Raw genomic sequence first — 21,617 nt, forward strand, 5'->3', positions numbered from 1 at the left:
CAGGTTAAGAAACAAAGGATGGCTCTAGATGAAGTGTGAATTGCGCTGGCAGAATGAAAGACAGCTGCCCTGTGGGGGAGAAGAAAAGATACAAACAAAAGGTGTGGATAAAAAATATAAATAGGATAGGGGCCGAGCTTATGATCTGAAATTGTTGAACTCGATGTTGAATCCAGAGGGCTGTAAAGTGCCTAATCGAAAGATGAGGTGCTGTTCCTCGAGCTTACGCTGAGCTTCCGTGGAACAGTGCAAGAGGCTGAGGACGGTGAGGTCTGAGTGGGAGTGGAGCGGAGAATTAAAGTGACAGGCAACCAGAGGCAAGTACAAGTAATTTGGGCCGGGCGGGGGGCGAGCGTGCCGGAAGGGGGCCGAGCGTACCGGGCGTGCCGGGCAGGCGGGGGCCAGGCGGGGTCCGGGCATGCCGGGCGGGGTCCGGGAGTGCCGTCCGGGAGTGCCGGGCGGGGTCCGGGAGTGCCGGGCGGGGTCCGGGCGGAGTCCGGGAGTGCCGGCCTCTGCGCTCGAATTCCAGGGATGTGTTCTTGTTGAGTTCTGTGCTGGGACCACTAAATTATAACATTTACCCCAAAATGTTCTCCAAAAGCAGAAAGAACTCGTTCAACAAAGAAAACATCGTCATAAATTACATTTCTGTCCCCATCCTCTATTTTATCTCTTCTTCCACTTTCGATCTCCATTAGTTGTAACATGCTCAGGCTCGTTGCACCAGCTGGTCTTTATCGACTGTGCGTAAAACAGACAACCATTACAAAGCTTAACCTGCCAAAGATGAGAGTCCGTACCTATGCGTACATATAAATTATCCTAAGGGTTTGTGAAGTATAAAGACTGTCCAAGTATAAACTGATTTCAATTTTTGACAGCTATCCATCATTAGCAGATGGAAATCCTTTACCTCCATGTGGCGCTCCAATTCTTTAAGCAGCGTTGGGTATCTGTCCAGTCTCATGAACGGTTTGCTGAGGCTGGTAGTCAGCATGAGGATCCCAGGGCTGGCCGCTCCTTTCATTTCCATAAACTCCCCCAGCTCCTCACTGAAGAAAACAAAAAAAAATATTGGGCCCATTACCTAGAACGTCAAAGTTCTTTGACTCAGAGCTGTATCTTAACAAACTAGGAAGATTGAGGGCGGTGATAGAGGAGTTGAAGATTGAGGGCGGTGATAGAGGAGTTGAAGATTGAAGGCGGTGATAGCGGAGTTGAAGACTGAGGGCGGTGATAGAGGAGTTGAAGATTGAGGGCGGTGATAGAGGAGTTGAAGGTTGAGGGCGGTGATAGAGGAGTTGAAGGTTGAGGGCGGTGATAGAGGAGTTGAAGATTGAGGGCGGTGCTGGAGGAGTTGAAGATTGAGGGCGGTGATAGAGGAGTTGAAGATTGAGGCGGGTGATAGAGGAGTTGAAGGTTGAGGGCGGTGATAGAGGAGTTGAAGTCTGAGGGCGGTGATAGAGGAGTTGAAGGTTGAGGGCGGTGATAGAGGAGTTGAAGGTTGAGGGCGGTGATAGAGGAGTTGAAGGTTGAGGGCGGTGATAGAGGAGTTGAAGATTGAGGGCGGTGCTGGAGGAGTTGAAGATTGAGGGCGGTGATAGAGGAGTTGAAGACTGAGGGCGGTGATAGAGGAGTTGAAGACTGAGGGCGGTGATAGAGGAGTTGAAGATTGAGGGCGGTGATAGAGGAGTTGAAGGTTGAGGGCGGTGATAGAGGAGTTGAAGGTTGAGGGCGGTGATAGAGGAGTTGAAGGTTGAGGGCGGTGATAGAGGAGTTGAAGGTTGAGGGCGGTGATAGAGGAGTTGAAGATTGAGGGCGGTGATAGAGGAGTTGAAGATTGAGGGCGGTGATAGAGGAGTTGAAGATTGAGGGCGGTGATGGAGGAGTTGAAGAATGAGGGCGGTGATAGAGTTGAAGATTGAGGGCGGTGATAGAGGAGTTGAAGGTTGAGGGCGGTGATAGAGGAGTTGAAGGTTGAGGGCGGTGATAGAGGAGTTGAAGATTGAGGGCGGTGATAGAGGAGTTGAAGAATGAGGGCGGTGATAGAGGAGTTGAAGATTGAGGGCGGTGATAGAGGAGTTGAAGGTTGAAGGCGGTGATAGAGGAGTTGAAGGTTGAGGGCGGTGATAGAGGAGTTGAAGATTGGGGGCGGTGATAGAGGAGTTGAAGAATGAGGGCGGTGATAGAGTTGAAGATTGAGGGCGGTGATAGAGGAGTTGAAGATTGAGGGCGGTGATAGAGGAGTTGAAGGTTGAGGGCAGTGATAGAGGAGTTGAAGGTTGAGGGCGGTGATAGAGGAGTTGAAGAATGAGGGCGGTGATAGAGTTGAAGATTGAGGGCAGGTGTAATCGGAAAATTTACCCCAATGTTGCCAACTCCTTTGCAATTTTTGATCCCTGTGTTCCATGGAATGTCTCCTGTCCTTCTGGACTCGGGGGTCAGTCACATACCTGTACTCTGTGAGGACATGGACGGCCCACGGATGATTGGCACAGTATGCCAGGTACAGGCTCTGCATCTGTGACATTAGGTTCCCAAAGCATCCTCCAACTTTCTGCTGTGACTCGGGTAACCTGCACACACAAACCAACGGAGGCACGAAGTAAGACCACCTTGTTTTACAACTGTTTCCGATAAATGTTTGATAACCAGCCAATTAACTGAAATTCGAAGGATCCACATCCATTTCAAATTACTTCATTTTCAATATGAGGAATATTTCACTGTGTGGATTCAGACTGTTTTTTATTCATTGTCGGCATGTGGGCGTCGCTGGCAAGGCAATCATTTAATGCCCATCCCTAATTACCCTTGAGATGGTGGTGGTGAACCATCGTGAACTGCTGTAGTCCTTGTGGTGAAGGTACTCCCACAGTGCTGTTAGGTCGGGATTTCCAGTGTAATCCAGGCCGACACTCCCACTGCAGTACTAAGGGAGTGCTGCACTGTCGCAGGGGCAGTACTGATGGAACGCTGCACTGTCAGAGGGGCAATACTGAGGGAGCACTGCACTGTCGCAGGGGCAGTACTGATGGAACGCCGCACTGTCGGAGGGGCAATACTGAGGGAGCGCCGCACTGTCGGAGGGGCAATACTGAGGGAGCGCCGCACTGTTGGAGGGGCAGTACTGAGGGAGCGCCGCACTGTCGGAGGGGCAGTACTGAGGGAGCGATGCACTGTCGGAGGGGCAGTACTGAGGGAGCGATGCACTGTCGGAGGGGCAGTACTGAGGGAGCGATGCACTGTCGGAGGGGCAGTACTGAGGGAGCGATGCACTGTCGGAGGGGCAGTACTGAGGGAGCGATGCACTGTCGGAGGGGCAGTACTGAGGGAGCGCTGCACTGTCGGAGGGGCAGTACTGAGGGAGCGCCGCACTGTCGGAGGGGCAGTACTGAGGGAGCGCCGCACTGTCGGAGGGGCAGTACTGAGGGAGAGCCGCACTGTCGGAGGGGCAGTACTGAGGGAGCGATGCACTGTCGGAGGGGCAGTACTGAGGGAGCGATGCACTGTCGGAGGGGCAGTACTGAGGGAGCGATGCACTGTCGGAGGGGCAGTACTGAGGGAGCGATGTACTGTCGGAGGGGCAGTACTGAGGGAGCGCTGCTCTGTCAGAGGGGCAGCGCTGAGGGAGCACTGCAATGTCGGAGGGGCAGTACTGAGGGAGCACTGCACTGTCGGAGGGGCAGTACTGAGGGAGGGCTGCACTGTCTGAGGGGCAGTACTGAGGGAGGGCTGCACTGTCGCAGGGGCAGTACTGAGGGAGCACTGCACTGTCGGAGGGGCAGTATTGAGGGAGTGCTGCACTGTCGGAGGGTCAGTGGTGAGGGAGTGCTGCACTGTCGGAGGGTCAGTGGTGAGGGAGCACTGCACTGTCGGAGGGGCAGTATTGAGGGAGTGCTGCACTGTCGGAGGGTTAGCAGTGAGGGAGCGTTGCACTGTTGGAGGGTTAGTAGTGAGGGGGCACCGCACTGTCGGAGGTACCTCTTTTTAGGTGAGACGTCGGCCCTCTGAAGTGGATGTAAAAGATCCCACGGCCCCTATTGGATGAAAAGCAGGGGACTCGCCCCGGTGTCCTGCCCAATACTTACCCCTCAACCAACATCACAAACAGATTATCTGGTGATTTATCTCAGTCCAGTTTGTGGGAGCTTGCTGTGTGCAAATTGGCTGCTGCGTTTGCTACATTACAACAGTGACTACACTTCAAAAGGGCTTAACTGGTTGTAAAGTGCTTTGTGACGTTTTGAATCTTTTCTTTGCACCGCTGAAATCTCAGTCCCGTCACACAAGCTGAGCCGATCGAGAGGGTCAATCACTTGCTTGGTAAAGAGAAGGGTGGATCCCAGGATTGCTCAAAATCAGCAGGAATGCTGTGCTCAGACAGAATGTGTGTTGGAGACACAGCGACTGTAGCTTACACTCCCTGTGACCTCCAATGGGAATGCTCAAGAACTCAGTGCAACAGAAAATCACGGTTGCCTTGATAAGAGAACGTTACACTGGAGGCAACGGATAGAAACTATTCCTCCAGTGGGCGGACACTGGCCCCCTCAGAATTACTCACCTGGTGCAATCTTCTAAAGACTGAACGAGGATCTGCTGGAAAGAGCAAATATCCTCCAGGTTTCCCATCAAATATCCCATTTCAGTAGAACTCAACCTGAAAACAGCAAAACACACAGGATTAACTTGGTCCATCTGACGTACTCATGTAACCATTGGTATACATTTTTTAATTAATTCTCGGGATGTGGGCGTCACTGGCAAGGCCGACGTTTATTGCCCCTCCCTAGTTTCCCCGAGTCATGGTTTGATACAACTGGGCGGCTTGCTGCACCACGACGTTGGTGTGGGACCAGAGTCACGTGTAGAACAGACTGGGTAAAGACGGCAGCTTTCCTTCCCCAAAGGACATTAGTGAACCAGTTAGGTTTTTAAGACAATCCAACAGCTTCAGACTGCTTGTCCGACATCAGTCCTGGATGAGCCGCAATTTCCTCTGATTAAACATTGGGAAGACCAAAGCCACGGTCTTCAGTCCCTCCACAAAAGCTGTACCCTCTCCATCACCTACTCCCACCGCCGTAACATTCTCCGTCTCCACCCCTGCCTCAACTCATCTGCTGCTGAAACCCTCATCCAGGCTTTTGTTAATTCCAGACTCAACTATTCCAATGTTCGCCTGGCCAGCCTCCCACCTTGCACCCTTCTTAAACTCGAGCTCATCCAAAACCCTGCTGTCCGTATCCTAACTCGCACCAAGTCCCATTCACCCATCGCCCCAATGCTCGCTGACCTACATTTGTTCCCGGTCCAGCAACGCCTCAATTTAAAAATTCTCATCCTCATGTTTAAATCCCTCCATGGCCTCGTCCCTCCCTATCTTTGTAACCTCCTCCAGCCCTACAACCCTCCCAGATCTCCGCGCTCCTCCAATTCTGGCCTCTTGAGCATCCCCGTTTTCCATCGCTCCACCATTGGCGGCCGCGCCTTCAGCTGCCTGGGCCCCAAGCTCTGGAATTCCCTCCCTAAACCTCTCCGCCTCTTTCTCCGCCTTTAAGAAGCTCCTTAAAACCTACTTCTTCAGCTAAGCTTTTGGTCACGTCCCAATATCTCATGTGGCTCAGTGTCAAATTTTGTTCGATAATCGCTCCTGCGAAGCGCCTTGGGACGTTTACTACGTTAAAGGTGCTATATAAATGCAAGTTGTATCACAGAAAGGTCTGACCAGTGAAGCTTAGTTCAACTCTCTCCCGCTGTAGATTTTAAACTGCCCATATTTCACGTTCTTTACAAAGTGCGTAGAGAACACGAGTCCGACACAGAAAAGGAAACTGCATCAACAGGAAGTGCAGATCTTACAGAAAATATGCTCAACTTTAGTGCAAAAAGCACAAAGCAAAGTCACAGAAACTCATCTCACTTGTCGCTGGCTTGTAGAGGTCGCAGGAAGGTTGACAGGAGTATTGTTAGCTCCTCCGCATAATCGCACTCTGTTTCGAGAATATTCTGTAGCACCTGTGGAGTAAAAAGTTTCGGAAGAATCAACAAGACAAAAATGGGAAAATGTTAAAAATTTCTCCTGCCTGTGGTCCTGGGAGCGGGGGGACATCACCAGGGTGGGGCATGGGTCACCGGGGGCGGGGCGTGGGTCACCGGGGGTGTGGGTCACTGGGGGCGTGGGTCACCGGGGTTGGGGCGTGGGTCACTGGGAGGGGGGCGTGGGTCACCGGGAGAGGGGCGTGGGTCACCGGGGGTGTGGGTCACTGGGGGCGTGGGTCACCGGGGGCGGGGCGTGGGTCACCGGGGGTGTGGGTCACTGGGTCATCGGGGGTGGGGCGTGGGTCACTGGGAGGGGGGCGTGGGTCACTGGGAGGGGGGCGTGGGTCACCGGGAGAGGGGCGTGGGTCACCGGGGGTGTGGGTCACTGGGGGCGTGGGTCACCGGGGGCGGGGCGTGGGTCACCGGGGGCGGGGCGTGGGTCACCGGGGGTGTGGGTCATCGGGGGCGGGGCGTGGGTCACCGGGGGCGGGGCGTGGGTCACCGGGGGTGTGGGTCACTTGGGGGCGGGGTGTGGGTCACCGGGGGTGTGGGTCACCGGGAGGGGGGCGTGCGTCACCGGGAGGGGGGCGTGCGTCACCGGGAGGGGGGGGGCATGCGTCACCGGGAGGGGGGGGCATGCGTCACCGGGGGTGTGGGTCACTGGGGGCGGGGTGTGGGTCACTGGGGGCGTGGGTCACCGGGGGCGGGGCGTGGGTCACTGGGGGCGGGGTGTGGGTCACTGGGGGCGTGGGTCACCGGGGGCGGGGGTCACCGGGGGCGGGGCGTGGGTCACCGGGGGAGTGGGTCACCGGGGGCGGGGCGTGGGTCACCGGGGGTGTGGGTCACTGGGGGCGTGGGTCACCGGGGGCGGGGCGTGGGTCACTGGGGGTGTGGGTCACCGGGGGCGGGGCGTGGGTCACCGGGGGTGTGGGTCACTGGGGGCGTGGGTCACCGGGGGTGTGGGTCACCGGGGGCGTGGGTCACCGGGGGCGGGGTGTGGGTCACCGGGAGAGGGGGGCGTGCGGGTCACCGGGGGGTCGGTCAGCTGCTGCGGCCCTGACACGGCTGCGTTTTGGGTTAGGAGGGAGGCATCAGGCGGGACGAGACCCGCAGATCGGTTCAGTGTCCTTCTGGACAGCTGGGTAAGAGCAGCATTGGCCGCAGAATGACCAACTCACTAAAGCACGAGCGAATCCCCGTGATTTTGCTGCTTCTTCGCCCCATTAATGCAGTACCCCCCCTCGACCTGCCAGGCCATTCCTCATCTCCGCTTCACACAGCTCAGCCTCGCTGGCAAACGTATCTGTCACTAGAGGGAGCTCTTCACACATCCGGTCACTCAGCTCCGACACGAACCCTGTTAGAATGGGGTGCCCCCCTCCCCATTAAAATAGGGGGTGCAATTAGACGATGGCAAACTGAGCTTTACAATGTATCTCTCCTCCACCTCCAATTAAACAGGTCCACATTTAATGAGTTGGGGCCCCCTTCACCGCGAGAGAGGCAGAGTCAGACAATCGGAGCCCATTCCGGGAGAGCTGAGAATCTCCCGTGTTGATCTCAGTCTGGCCTCCCCTCAGGGGAGGCTCAGCAATGGGATCTCCGGAACAAGCGGGGGTGAGGCGAGGGGGTGCGATGCGAGGGAGGCAGGGGCTAAGCAAGGGGAGGGGGAGAATGAGAGGGGAGGGGGAGAATGAGAGGGGGGGGGGGAGAATGAGAGGGGGGGGGAAAGAGAGAGAGAGAGGGGGGGGGAGAGAGAGAGAGAGAGAGGGGGAGAGAGAGAGAGGGAGAGAGATGTGCAACACGACTGTTTCTGGTTTGTCTTGATACGGATCCTGCAGTGAAAAGCGATGGAATACGGATCCTGCAGTGAAAAGCGATGGATTTAAAGGGATAAAGCTATCCGGAGCCCAGAGTTGCCCATACAGGGACCCATACAGACCCCTGACCCCCACATCACCTCAGGGGAGGGAAGTCATTCACTGGTTGCCCGCTGGGTGAGGGGGGATCTCAGCCCGCTAGCACGTAGCATCTTTACAGCTGCTCCGGGGAAAGAGCAGCCCTTTCCCCATGGCGGGTGAGGGGGGCTACACAGCCACCAATACTGAACACTGCAACAGGAGAGGGCAGGAAGACTCACTGTGGAGCACAGGCCCAAACTTCCCCGATTACTGGCACACGAGCTCCACAAGCTCGATCCTGCCTCAGCTCGAGAAAGCACTGAAATAAATCGCAACAGAGGAACATGTTCTACTCCCACTCGTCACCTACACTCCGTACTCAAAATGTGAGAAAAGACTTGCATTTCTACAGCGCCTTTCACGACCTCAGGGCATTCCAAAGCGTTTTACAGCCAATAAAGTACTTTTGAAGTGTAGTCACTGTTGTAATGTGGGAAGTGCAGCAGTCAACTTGTGCACAGCAATGTGATAATGACCAGATAATCTGTTTTTAGCGATGTTGGTTGAGAGTTATATGTTGGCCACAGAATTCCTGCGCTTCTTCGAATAGTGCTGTTGGATCTTTTACATCCACCCGAGAGGGCAGACGGGGCCTCGGTTTAACGTCTCATCCAGAAGATGGCACCTCCGACAGTGCGGCGTTCCCTCAGTACTGCCCCTCCGACAGTGCGGCGTTCCCTCAGTACTGCCCCTCCGACAGTGCGGCGCTCCCTCAGTACTGCCCCTCCGACAGTGCGGCGTTCCCTCAGTACTGCCCCTCCGACAGTGCGGCGCTCCCTCAGTACTGCCCCTCCGACAGTGCGGCGCTCCCTCAGTACTGCCCCTCCGACAGTGCGGCGCTCCCTCAGTACTGCCCCTCCGACAGTGCGGCGCTCCCTCAGTACTGCCCCTCCGACAGTGCAGCGCTCCCTCAGTACTGCCCCTCCGACAGTGCAGCGCTCCCTCAGTACTGCCCCTCCGACAGTGCGGCGCTCCCTCAGCACTGCACTGGGCGTGTCAGCATAGATTTTTGTGCTCAAATCTCTGGAGTGGGTCTTGAACCCACGACCTTCTGATTCAGAGGTGAGAGTGTGACCCACTGAGTCACAGCTGACACCAAACATTAAATACTGAGGGCTAGAAATTCATCTCTCTACCGACACTCCCTAGTGCCATGAAATGGCGATAAAATGGCAGCCTCCGCTCTTTCACCAGCTGGTGGCAGGTCCCGTCGATGGTGCAGCGCTATATTGTTATCCCCCTTTGCGCTGTCGGTAACTGGCAGTGCCCTGGGGGAAAAAAATGGCAGCGTAGTGACGTCAATCGCTGTGCAGCACCGACTTAACGTCACCAACGCGAACTTTATCCCTAGCGCTGGGTCCCAAGCACACCAGGTTAACCTGGTGTGCAAGCAAGCTGACAGTGGCGATGTCTACAGCTGTTAAAGGGGCACACACATCATTCAGGTAAGTTTAAATTTAAGGGTTGAACTGGTTTTTTTTTTATTTTACTGAAGTGGTGGCTGGCTGCAAAAGATGTAAAAAGTTTTTTTTAAATGTGTAGTGAGTGCTACTGGATGGTTACAAAGGCACAGATGGTAAATGAAGACCTTTGAGAAGACAGAACATGCAACATCCATGGAGACAAAAACAGATTTAACGTCTCAGGTCGATATGCTGCCTGACCAACTGAGTATTTCCAGCATTTTATGCTGTCATTTTACATTTACGGCATCCGCTTGCAGAGGGAAGAGGAAGAAGCCGAAGAGGAGGAATCAGACGGAAGGATGCATCCCAGACAGCCCTCGTAGCCGGGATATCCGGAATGGAATCATCCGCCTGCGGTCTCACTGGCTGGGCAGGCTGCCGCCTCTTGTTGACCCACTGGCTGGGCAGGCTGCATTTCTTGGGTGTGTGAAATGAGGAAGGCACAAGGGTGGAGTTGGGCTGACGGGAGGGCAGGAAAGCAAGAGGTTCATGCCAGGAGGAGGATAACGTATGAGGGTACCAGCAACTTGTATCCTTTCAGCCCCACCACTGGCCAAGGGCTCAACCATGCCTCTGCCAAGAAAAGACTGCACCGTCACCTCCAAGGGGGGGGGGGGTGGGTGAGGTGAGGCTAGGATTGGGAGATGTGCCTCATCATTGGTGCAGATTGTTGGTAGGTGAGTGATTGGGGGTCATGTATTGATCAGTGTGTGAGGCTAGTGGCGCAGTCGGTAGGAGACGGCTTTTGAAGATGTATTCACTGACCTTGACCACTGGTCAGAGGTCATGAAGCTTCTTTAGGCACTGGAGCCAGGTGGTGGGGCGACACTGCTGGCAGTGACAGCCTTGGTGATGTGGTCCCACATTGTTCTTTGTGGAGGGCCTCCTGGCCCCTGAGGGTAGAGGGCCACTCTTGCAGTGTTGACCGGGACTGATGTCCGAGGGGGAATGTTTGCTACTGCTGTTGGGGAGGGTTTAAACTAAAATGGCAGGGGGTTGGGAACCTGTGCAGGGAGACAGAGGAAAGGAAAGCAAGGATAGAAGCAAAAGACAGGAAGGAGAAAAGCAAAAGTGGTAGTTAGAGAAATCAAGGGTGTAAATCAAACATGACCATAGTAAATAATAATTCTAAAAGGTCTAAGAGTGTTAAAAAAAACAAGCCTGAAGGCTTTGTGTCTTAATGCGAGGAGCATTCGTAATAAGATGGATGAATTAGCTGCGCAAATAGATGTAAACGGATATGATATAATTGGGATTACGGGGACATGGCTCCAGCGTGACCAAGGCTGGGAATTCAACATCCAGGGGTATTCAATGTACAGAAAGACAGGTGAAAAGGAGGTGGTGCAGCATTGCTGGTTAAAGAGGAGATTAACACAATAGTAAGGAAGGATATTAGCTCTGATGATGTGGAATCTGTATGGGTAGAGCTGAGAAATACCAAGGCGCAGAAAACGTTAGTGGGAGTTGTATACAGACCAAAGAGTAATGCTGAGGTTGGGGATGGCATTAAACGGGAAATTATAGACGCGTGCAATAAGGGCACAGCAGTTATCATGGGTGACTTTAATCTACATATAGATTGGGCTAACTAAATTAGTAACAATACTGTGGAGGAGGAATTCCTAGAGTGTATACGGGATGGTTTCCTGGACCAATATGTCGAGGAACCAACGAGAGATCAGGCCATCTTAGACTGGGTATTATGTAATGAGAAAGGATTAATTAGCAATCTTGTTGTGCGAGCCCCCTTCGGGAGGAGCGATCATAATATGATAGACTTCTTCATTAAGATGGAGAGTGAAGTATTTGACTCAGAGACTAGGGTCCTGAATTTAAATAAAGGAAACTACGATGGTATGAGGCACGAGTTGGCTAGGATGGATTGGGGAACGTTACTTAAAGGGTTGACGGTGGATAGGCAATGGCAAACATTTAAAGATCGCATGGATGAATTACAGAATTTGGTCATCCCAGTTTGGCATAAAAATTAAAAAAAGGTGACTCAACCGTGGCTAACAAGGGAAATTAGGGATAGCATAAGATCCAAGGAGAGGGCATATAAATTGGCCAGAAAAAGCAGCAAACCTGAGGTTTGGGAGCAGTTTAGGATTCAGCAAAGGAGGACAAAGGGATTAATTAAGATGGGGAAAATAGAGTATGAGAGTAAGTTTTCATAACATAACAACTGACTGTAAAAGCTTCTATAGATATGTGAAGAGAAAAAGATTGGTGAAGTCAGAATCAGAGAAATTTATAATGGGGAACAAAGATATGGCAGACCAATTAAATACATACTTTGGTTCTGTATTCACAAAGGAGGACACAAATAACCTCCCAGAGATGTCAGGGTACATAGGGTTTAATGAGAGGGAGGGACTGAATGAAATCAGTATTTGTAGGGAAATGGTGTTAGGGAAATTGACGGGATTGAAGGCGGATAAATCCCCAGGGCCTGATAATCTACATCCTAGGGTACTTAAGGAAGTGGCCCTAGAAATAGTAGATGCATTGCTGATCATCTTCCAAAATTCTACAGACTCTGGAACAGTTCCCATGGATTTGAGGGTAGCTAATGTAACCCCACTATTTAAAAAAGGTGGTAGAGAGAAAACAGGGAATTATAGACCGGTAAGCCTGACATCGGTTGTGGGGAAAATGCTAGAGTCCATTATAAAAGATGTAATAGCAGCGCACTTGGAAAACAGTGATAGGATCGGAGAAAGTTAAAATGGATTTACTAAAGGTAAATCATGCTTGACTAATCAATTGGAATTTTTTGAGGATGTAACTGGTAGAATAGATAAGGGAGAACCAGTGGATGTGGTGTATTTGGACTTTCAGAAGGCTTTCGATAAGGTCCCGCATAAGAGATTAGCGTGTAAAGTTAAAGCACATGGGATTGGGGGTAAGGTACTGACTTGGATAGAGAACTGGTTGACAGACAGGAAGCAAAGTGTTGGAATAAACGGGTCTTTTTCCGAGTGGCGGGCAGTGACTTGTGGTGTACCGCAGGGATCGGTGCTAGGACCCCAGTTATTCACAATATATATTAATGATCTGGACGAGGGAACTAGATGTAATATCTCCAAGTTTGCAGACGACACAAAGCTGGGTGGGTGTGTGTGCTGTGAGGAGGATGCAGAGAAACTCCAGTATGATTTGGACAGGTTGGGTGATTATACTGCATCTGCCATGCATCTGCCCAATGTGGATAAATGCGAGGTTATCCACTCTGGTGGCAAAAACAGGAAGGCAGATTATTATCTGAACGGCAATAGATTGGGAAAAGGGGAAGTGCAACGAGACCTGGGTGTCCTTGTGCACCAGTCGCTGAAGGTAAGCAAATAGATGTAAATGGATATGATATAATTGGGATTACGGAGACATGGCTCCAGCGTGACCAAGGCTGGGAATTCAACATCCAGGCAGCAGAGGCGGCAAATGGAATGTTGGCCTTATTAGCAAGAGGATTCGAGTACAGGAGCAAGGATGTCTTGCTGCAGTTGTACAGGACCTTGGTGAGACCACACCTTGAGTATTGTGTGCAGTTTTGGTCACCTTATCTGAGGAAGGATGTTTTTGCCATGGAGAGAGTGCAGCGAAGATTCACCAGACTGATACCTGGGATGGCAGGAATGACGTATGAGGAGAGATTGAGTCGATTAGGCTTATATTCCCTGGAGTTTAGAAGAATGAGAGGGGATCTCATTGAAACTTATAAAATTCTAACAGGACTCGATGCAGGAAGGATGTTCCCGATGGCCGGGGAGTCCAGAACCAGGGGTCACAGTCTAAGGATAAGGGGTAAGCCATTTAGGACAGAGATGAGGAGGAATTTCTTCACCCAGAGAGTGGTGAACCTGTGGCATTCTCTACCACAGAAGGCAGTAGAGGCCAATTCATTAAATATATTCAAGAAGGAGTTAGATATATTTCTTAAGGCTAAAGTGATCAAGGGATATGGGGAGGGGGCAGAGACAGGGTACTGAATTTGAATGATCAGCCATGATCTCATTAAATTGCGGAACAGGCACGAGGGGCCGAATGGCCTACGCCTGCTCCTATCTTCTATGTTTCTATGACCCCCTGAACAAAGCTGGAGTGCTGCGTGAGACCCCCCTCGGTGCCCCTTCCCTGGCTTGCTGAGCCATGTGTTAATGTCGAGGCAGATTTCCCATTTGTTGACGTTAGGAAGGTAATTCAGCTTGAACAGCTGAATATTGACATTTGGAACTTTTTAAATATTGAATATTTTTTTAAAAAGGGCTAAAAAATGAATTGATTCACTGCACTTTATTTGGTATTGCTTCAGTGTGCATGGCCCCTTTAATTCTCAGACCTCTTCATTGCCCACAACTCCTTGCAAGCTCCACAGCTTCACTCCGAGAGGCTGTGGGAAGCTGCAACTTGGTCCTGGATCCTCCAGCAACGCCACCAGGACGGTGTTGCATGGAAGGCGAGCACTGCGCCACCTATCTCCGTGCCCCCCAGACCAATTTCATTCGGTTAGCGTTGCGGCCGTTAACTGCAGTTGCCGCTGACACTGGAAACTTTGCTGGCGAACACGAATTTTTCCCCCTAAATCTTCAGACAAACGATAACGCTTTAAACAAAAAATTAAAACTCAGTTCAGTTGCTCTGAGGAGGAAAAACAGATGTCTGGAGTTATCCCCTTTTTTTTAAAATAAAGAAACAGATATCGCTCCTAAGGTGGTTTCTATTTTCCAACTCCATCACTGCTTTACAAAGATGGGCAGTGAGTCTGAACAGGTCAGCCTCCAGTCACCTCGAAAACAAGGAACAATTATTCATGCATCACAAAGGCTATGCCTGGTGGATCTGTGCGTCACCGGTATTTATACAGAAATTTACAGGGCAAGTGCGTCGTCCCCACATCTCGAAACTCTGCCGTACATCGTGTAGATGCAGGGTGAATCTTAATCTCCTTCAACGCAATAAACCCATCCATCCGAGCCTCGACACGAAACACTGGAAGCTCCTGTACAACATGATAGATCACAGTCGAAGTCTTCGCTTCACAATGACTGCAATCCTATTGCAAACCTCTAGCCCAGTCACTTCAAGTGAGCTGGTCATTCAGAAAGAAAGCGCTTGCTGATGAAATAATAGACACTGGACTCTTCAAATCCGAGGACCGAAGTTTCCCTGGGCAGACACTCTGCACTATTATGCTCCAAGAAAGGCTGCATTCATTCGAGAAACTGACGGACCGTTTTTATTCATTTCGTCCACTGTTACTAATTGTAATCCTGACCCCAAGAGATTAAAATGTCTTCATTTTGTGAATCTGAAATTGCTGAAAGGAGATTCGTGCCAAGATTCAAGCAAGGCAGGTTTGGCAGGGCTCAGTCGGTGAGCAGCACCATGTCTAATATAAGCACACCCTCATTGAAAGATCAACATCGACCAGCTCAGGGGTCCCAGAAGCAATCACACCGGGAAGGTCCTTCAAGGTGTATTAACGACGCGTGCGGACAATCCTAACCCCGACACTGCGAGGACAAAGTGGGTAAATGTACCCCATTAGTTAGAGTAATCTCTGCAGTAAGTGACTTATCGGTGATGAATTGTGTGTGTTAATCCTAGCAGTTCAATCACTTGCTTCCCCCCCCCGCCCCACTCAAAATTACTCACGTGTACATTAAGTTATTACCCATGTTAGCCCACAGACTCAGGTTACACATACTTACAGCACAGAAACAGGCTATTCAGCCCAACTTCAGACACCCTCCGCCACTTTAACAGTTTCCAGTTTCCTGGCCCCAACCGCTTCCTTTTCACCATGGACGCCCAATCCCTCTACACCCCCATCCCCCACCAGGATGGCCTGAGGGCGCTCCACTTCTTCCTTGAACAGAGGCCCGACCAGTCCCCATCCACCACGACCACCCTCCTCCGCCTGGCTGAACTTGTTCTCACATTGAACAACTTCTCTTTTAATGCCACTCATTTCCTCCAAATCAAAGGTGTTGCTATGGGTAATAATAACAGAAAATGCTGGAAAAACTCAGCAGGTCAGGCAACATCCATGGACAGAAATTTGAGTTGACGTTTCAGGTCGAACCCTTCTTCAAAACTGGAAAGAAAAGAAAATAGATCGGAGGCAGGGGCTGCGATCGGACAAAAGAAGTGAAAGAAACAAAAGAAGTAAAAAAGAGACAATAAAAGGTATTAGAAGCTAGATGAGATGGTAATAGGCTGAGATTGGGTGTGAAGTGTACTGGCAGGGCAAGAGATAGCTGCCAGGTGTGAGAGAGAAACAAAAGGAAAGGGCGGGGGGGGGGGGGGGGGAAGGAGTGGAAAAATTACAAGAAAAAATGAAATAGGGGCCGAGGTTATGATCTGAAATTGTTGAACTCGATATTGAGTCTGGAAGGCTGCAGACTGCCTAATCGGAAGATGAGGTGCTGTTCCTCGAGTTTACGTTGAGCTTCCGTGGATAAATACAAGAGGCCAAGGACGGTGAGGTCCGAGTGGGAATGGAGCGTTGAATTAAAATGACAGGCGACCGGAAGCTCAGGGTCACCCTTACGGACTGAACGGAGGTGTTCCACAAAGTGGTCACCCAATCTGCGTTTGGTCTCCCCAATGTAGAGGAGACCACATCGTGAGCAGCGAATACAGTATACTAGATTGCGAGAAGTACAAGTAAATCGCTGTTTCACCTGGAAGGGGTGTTTGGGGCCCTGTCTCCTCTACATTGGGGAGACCAAACGCAGATTGGGTGACCACTTTGCGGAACACCTCCGTTCAGTCCGTAAGGGTGACCCTGAGCTTCCGGTCGCCTGTCATTTTAATTCAACGCTCCATTCCCACTCGGACCTCACCGTCCTTGGCCTCTTGTATTGTTCCGTGGAAGCTCACCATAAACTCGAGGAACAGCGACTCATCTTCCGATTAAGCACTCTGCAGCCTTCCGGACTCAATATCGAGTTCAACAATTTCAGATCATAACCTCGGCCCCTAGTTCATTTTTTCTTGTAATTTTTGCACTCCTTTCCCCCCCACCCCCCCCCCCTTTCCTTTTGTTTCTCTCTCACACCTGGCAGCTATTTCTTGCCCTGCCAGTACACTTTACACCCAATCTCAGCCTATTACCATCTCGTCTAGCTTCTAATACCTTGTACTGTCTCTTTTTTACTTCTTTTGTTTCTTTTATTCTTTTGTCCGATCGCAGCCCTGCCTCCGATCTATCTTTTCTTTCCAGTTTTGAAGAAGGGTTTGACCCGAAACGTCAACTCAAATTTCTGTCCACGGATGTTGCCTGACCTGCTGAGTTTTTCCAGCATTTTCTGTTGTTATTTCGGATTTCCAACATCCGCAGTATTTTGCTATCGTGTTGCTATGGGTACCCGCATGGGTCCTATGCCTGCCTTTTCGTGGGATATGTGGAACAGTCTTCGTTCCAGTCCTACTCAGGTCCCCTCCCTCACCTCTTTTTCCGATACATTGATAACTGTATCGGTGCCGTTTCCTGCTCTCATCCCGAACTAGACAATTTCATTCACTTTGCCTCCAATTTCCACCCTTCCCTCACCTTCACATGGTCCATCTCTGACTCTTCCCTTCCTCGACTTCTCCGTCTCCATCTCTGGGGATAGGTTATCGACCAATATTCACTACAAGCCCACTGACTCCCAGAGCTACCTGGACTACACTTCCTCCCACCCGCCTCCTGTAAGGACTCTATTCCATTCTCCCAGTTTCTCCGTCTCCGCCGCATCTGCTCCGACGATGCCACCTTCCACATCAGTGCTTCCGACATATCTTCCTTTTTCCTCAACCGAGGATTCCCCTCTACCGTGGTTGACACAGCCCTCGACCGTGTCCGTTCTATCTCACGCACTTCTGCCCTCACCCCTGCCCCTCCCTCCCGGAACCACGATAGGGTTCCCCTTGTCCTCACCTTTCACCCCACCAGCCTCCACATTCAACGGATCATCCTCCACCATTTCCGCTACCTCCAAAGCGATCCCACACCAAATGCATCTTCCCCTCCCCTTTCAGCATTCCGTAGGGACCACTCCCTCCGAGACACCCTAGTCCACTCCTCTATCACCCCCAACACTCCTTCCCCTTTGCCTGGCACCTTCCCGTGCAAGCGCAGGAGATGTAACACCTGCCCCTACACCTCCCCCCTTCCCACTGTCCAGGGCCCCAAACACCCCTTCCAGATGAAACAGCGATTTACTTGTACTTCTTGCAATCTAGTATACTGTATTCGCTGCTCACGATGCGGTCTCCTCTACATTGGGGAGACCAAATGCAGATTGGGTGACCTCTTTGCGGAACACCTCCGTTCAGTCCGTAAGGGTGACCCCGAGCTTCCGGTCACCTGTCATTTTAATTCACCGCCCCATTCCCACTCGGACCTCACCGTCCTTGGCCTCTTGCATTGTTCCACGGAAGCTCACCGTAAACTCGAGGAACAGCACCTCATCTTCCGATTAGGCACTTTGCAGCCTTCCGGACTCAATATCGAGTTCAACAATTTCAGATCATAACCTCGGCCCCTATTACATTTTTACTTATATTTTTTTTCCCCCACCCCTTTGTTTTGGGTTTTCTCTCCACCCCCCCCCACCCACCCCCCCTCACCTTTCCTCTTTTTTTTTTACATGGCAGCTGTCTCATTCTGCCAGTACATCTCACACCTAATCTGAGCTGTCTTTTGTCTCTTTACTAGTCCTATCGCCATCTCGTCTCGTTTTGAATACCTCTTAATGTCTATTCACTTCTTTTGTTCCCTCCCCAGCCCTCCTTTCGATCTATTTCATTTCCTTCCCAGTTTTGAAAAAGGGTTTCAACCCGAAACGTCGACTCTAATTTCTCTCCACAGATGTTGCCTGGCCTGCTGAGTTTTTCCAGCATTTTCTGTTGTTATTCAGCCCAACTGGTCGGTGCCGGTGTTTCTGCTCCACACCAGCCTCCTCCCACCCCTCTTCATCTCACCCTATCAGCATAACCTTCTATTCCTTTCTCCCTCATGTGTTTATCCAGCTTCCCCTTAAATACATCGTTACTATTCACCTCAACCACTCCCTGTGGTAGCGAGTTCCACATTCTCACCACTCTCTGGGTAAAGAAGTTTCTCCTGAATTCCCTATTGGATTTATTAGTGACTATCTTATATTGACGGCCCCTAGTTCTGGTCTCCCCCACAAGTGAAAACATCTTCTCTACGTCTACCCTATTGAACTCTTTCATAAGGGCTCAATCAGGTCACCCCTCAGCCGTCTCTTGTCTACAGAAAAGAGCCCCAGCCTGTTCAATCTTGCCCGATAGTTATAACTTCTCAGTTCTGGCATCATCCTTAAAGAGCTTTATGATAAAATAGCACCGACTGACTCACTGTGACCAGTATCGGCAGATCTGCTAATGAGGCAACAAATGATCTGAACTTGGGTCTTTGGGGAGCCATGTAAACATTTGCAGTTGATACAAAAATAAGGAGCATGATCAACTGTGAAGAGGACTGTAAGTGACAAGGATTACAAAGACAATTTAGTAGTTTGGGCAGATGGATGTCAGATTAAATTTGAGGTGATACATTTTGTGAAGAAGAATGAGGAAATATACACTCAGTGGTAAAGCTTTAAAAAGGAGTAAATTGGAGATTGGTCGCTTTCTGCCAACCAAAGGTATTAAGGGATGTGGACCAAAAGCGGGTATATGGAGTTAGGTCGCAGATCAGCCATGATCTCATTGACTGACGGAGCAGGCTCGAGGGGCTGAATGGCCTCCTCCTGTCCCTGTGGCAGGAAGACTTAGGATCACAGATACTCAAATCTTTGAAGGTGAGAGGACTAGTTAAAGCTGCACACTAGCCTGTGGGATCCTTGGATTTAAAAGTAAGGACATCCAGTACAAAAACAATGAGGTCATACTAAACCTTTGCCAAACATTGGTAAGGCCGGAGTTAGAATAGTTTGTCTAGTTTAGGATGTCAAAGCCGTGGAGAGGGCGTAGGAGAGATTCCAGGGGTGAGGCGCTTAGTTATGAAGACAGACTGAAAGGAAAACTGGATCTCTTCATTGGAAGAAGTAAGGTTAAGAGGAGATCCAGCACAGGCACGGTGGGCTGAGTGGCCTCTTTTTGTGCTGTAAAACGCAATGGGATATAAATCTGTCTTGGGCCATTTTGCAATCCACCCAGTTTTCTTTTCCATGGAGCGGAAACTGGGCTGCTGATTCTCGACCGTCAGTTGCCATTATTCATCCATGAGCCACGGCACGGAAGATTGACCGGTATTTGACCATACAGAGCATCAGCGCTAACCCCCACTCCCCATCGTACAAGATGGTTTTTAGAGCAGTACGTTGAGGAGCCAACTAGGGAACAGGCTATCCTAGATTGGGTATTGTGCAATGAGAAGGGGTTAATTAATAATCTTGTTGCGTGGGGTCCTTCAGGGAAGAGTGACCATAACATGATAGAATTCTTCATTAAGATGGAAAGTGAAGAATTCCAATCTGAAACTAGGTTCCTAAATCTAAACAAAGGAAACTACGATGGTATGAGGAGTGAGTTGGCTGTGATAGATTGGGGAGCATCATTAAAAGGCATGACAGTGGATAGGCAATAGCTAACATTTAAGGAACGAATGCATGAATTGCAACAGTTATACATTCCTTTCTGCCGCAAAAACACAGAAGGAAAAGCGGCCCAACCATGGCTAACAAAAGAAATTAAGGATAGTATTGGATCCAAAGAGGAGTCATATAAAGTTGCCAGAAAAAGTAGCAAGCCTGAGGATTGGGAGCAGTTTAGAGTTCAGCAAAAAAGGACCAAGAGATTGATTAAGAGGGGAAAAATAGAATATGAAAGTAAATTTGCAAGGAACATAAAAGAGGATTGTAAAAGCTTCTACAAGTATGTAAAAAGAAAAAGATTAGTGAAGACAAATGTAGGTCCCTTCGTCAGAAACGAGAGAATTTATAATGGGGAAAAAGGAAATGGCAGAGCAATTAAACAAATACTTTGGCTCTGTCTTCACAGAAGAGGACACAAATAACTTCCCAGAAATGCTAGGGAACCAAGGGTCTAGTGACAAGGAGGAATTAAAGGAAATTAGTAAAAAAAAGTGCTGGAGAAATTACTGGGACTGAAAGCTGATCTACTGGAATTTTTTGAGGATGTAACTGGTAGAATAGATAAGGGAGAACCAGTGGATGTGGTGTATTTGGACTTTCAGAATCTTTCGATAAGGTCCCGCATAAGAGATTAGCGTGCAAAGTTAAAGCACATGGGATTGGGGGTAAGGTACTGACTTGGATAAAGAACTGGTTGGCAGACAGGAAGCAAACAGTTGCAATAAACGGGTCTTTTTCCGAGTGGCAGGCAGTGACGAGTGGGGTACCGCAGGGATCGGTGCTAGGACCCCAGCTATTCACGATATAAATTAATGATCTAGACGAGGGAACTAGATGTAATATCTCCAAGTTTGCAGATGACACAAAGCTGGGTGGGCATGTGTGCTGTGAGGAGGATGCAGAGAAACTCCAGTATGATTTGGACAGGTTGGGTGATTGGGCAGGTGCATGGCAGATGCAGTATAATGTGGATAAATGCAAGGTTATCCACTTTGGTGGCAAAAACAGGAAGGCAGATTATCTGAACGGCAATAGATTGGGAGAAGGGGAAGTGCAACGAGACCTGGGTGTCCTTGTGCACCAGTCGCTGAAGGTAAGCATGCAGGTGCAGCAAGCGGTTAAGAAGGCAAATGGTATGTTGGCCTTCATAGCGAGAGGATTTGAGTACAGGAGCAAGGATGTCTTGCTGCAGTTGTACAGGGCCTTGGTGAGACCACACCTTGAGTATTGTGTGCAGTTTTGGTCACCCTATCTTGCCATGGAGGGAGTGCAGCGAAGATTCAGCACTGCTACCTGGGATGGCAGGAATGACATACGAGGAGAGATTGGGTCAACTGGGCTTATATTCGCTGGAGTTTAGAAGAATGAGAGGGGATCTCATTGAAACTTATAAAATTCTAACAAGACTAGACAGACTAGATGCAGGAAGGATGTTCCCGATGGCGGGGGAGTCCAGAACCAGGGGTCAAAGTCCAAGGATAAGGGGTAAGCTATTTAGGACTGAGATGAGGAGGAATTTCTTCACCCAG

The 21,617-nt window shown here is 50.4% G+C and overlaps 1 protein-coding gene across 9 annotated transcripts in view; it reads right to left on the minus strand.

Moving 5' to 3' along the window:
• arhgef7b (Rho guanine nucleotide exchange factor (GEF) 7b) overlaps window positions 1–21,617 on the minus strand; it is a 115,095-nt gene that overhangs the window by 46,870 nt on the left and 46,608 nt on the right. For 8 of the 9 annotated variants that reach the window (XM_085998341.1, XM_085998338.1, XM_085998337.1 and 5 more), the window contains 4 exons: window positions 5,927–6,021; window positions 4,568–4,663; window positions 2,454–2,576; window positions 914–1,052 (listed from right to left, as the gene is read on the minus strand). In XM_085998341.1, coding sequence (XP_085854467.1) covers window positions 914–1,052; window positions 2,454–2,576; window positions 4,568–4,663; window positions 5,927–6,021 — 453 coding nt within the window. Of the gene's footprint in view, window positions 1–913; window positions 1,053–2,453; window positions 2,577–4,567; window positions 4,664–5,926; window positions 6,022–10,237; window positions 10,461–21,617 lie in introns of those variants that run through there. The other variant, XM_085998336.1, reaches the window with a different exon arrangement.

This window comes from Somniosus microcephalus, chromosome 10 (assembly GCF_052327205.1).
Source record: "Somniosus microcephalus isolate GS21.2 chromosome 10, FLI_Smic_1.0, whole genome shotgun sequence".
Classification (NCBI taxonomy): Eukaryota; Metazoa; Chordata; class Chondrichthyes; order Squaliformes; family Somniosidae; genus Somniosus; species Somniosus microcephalus.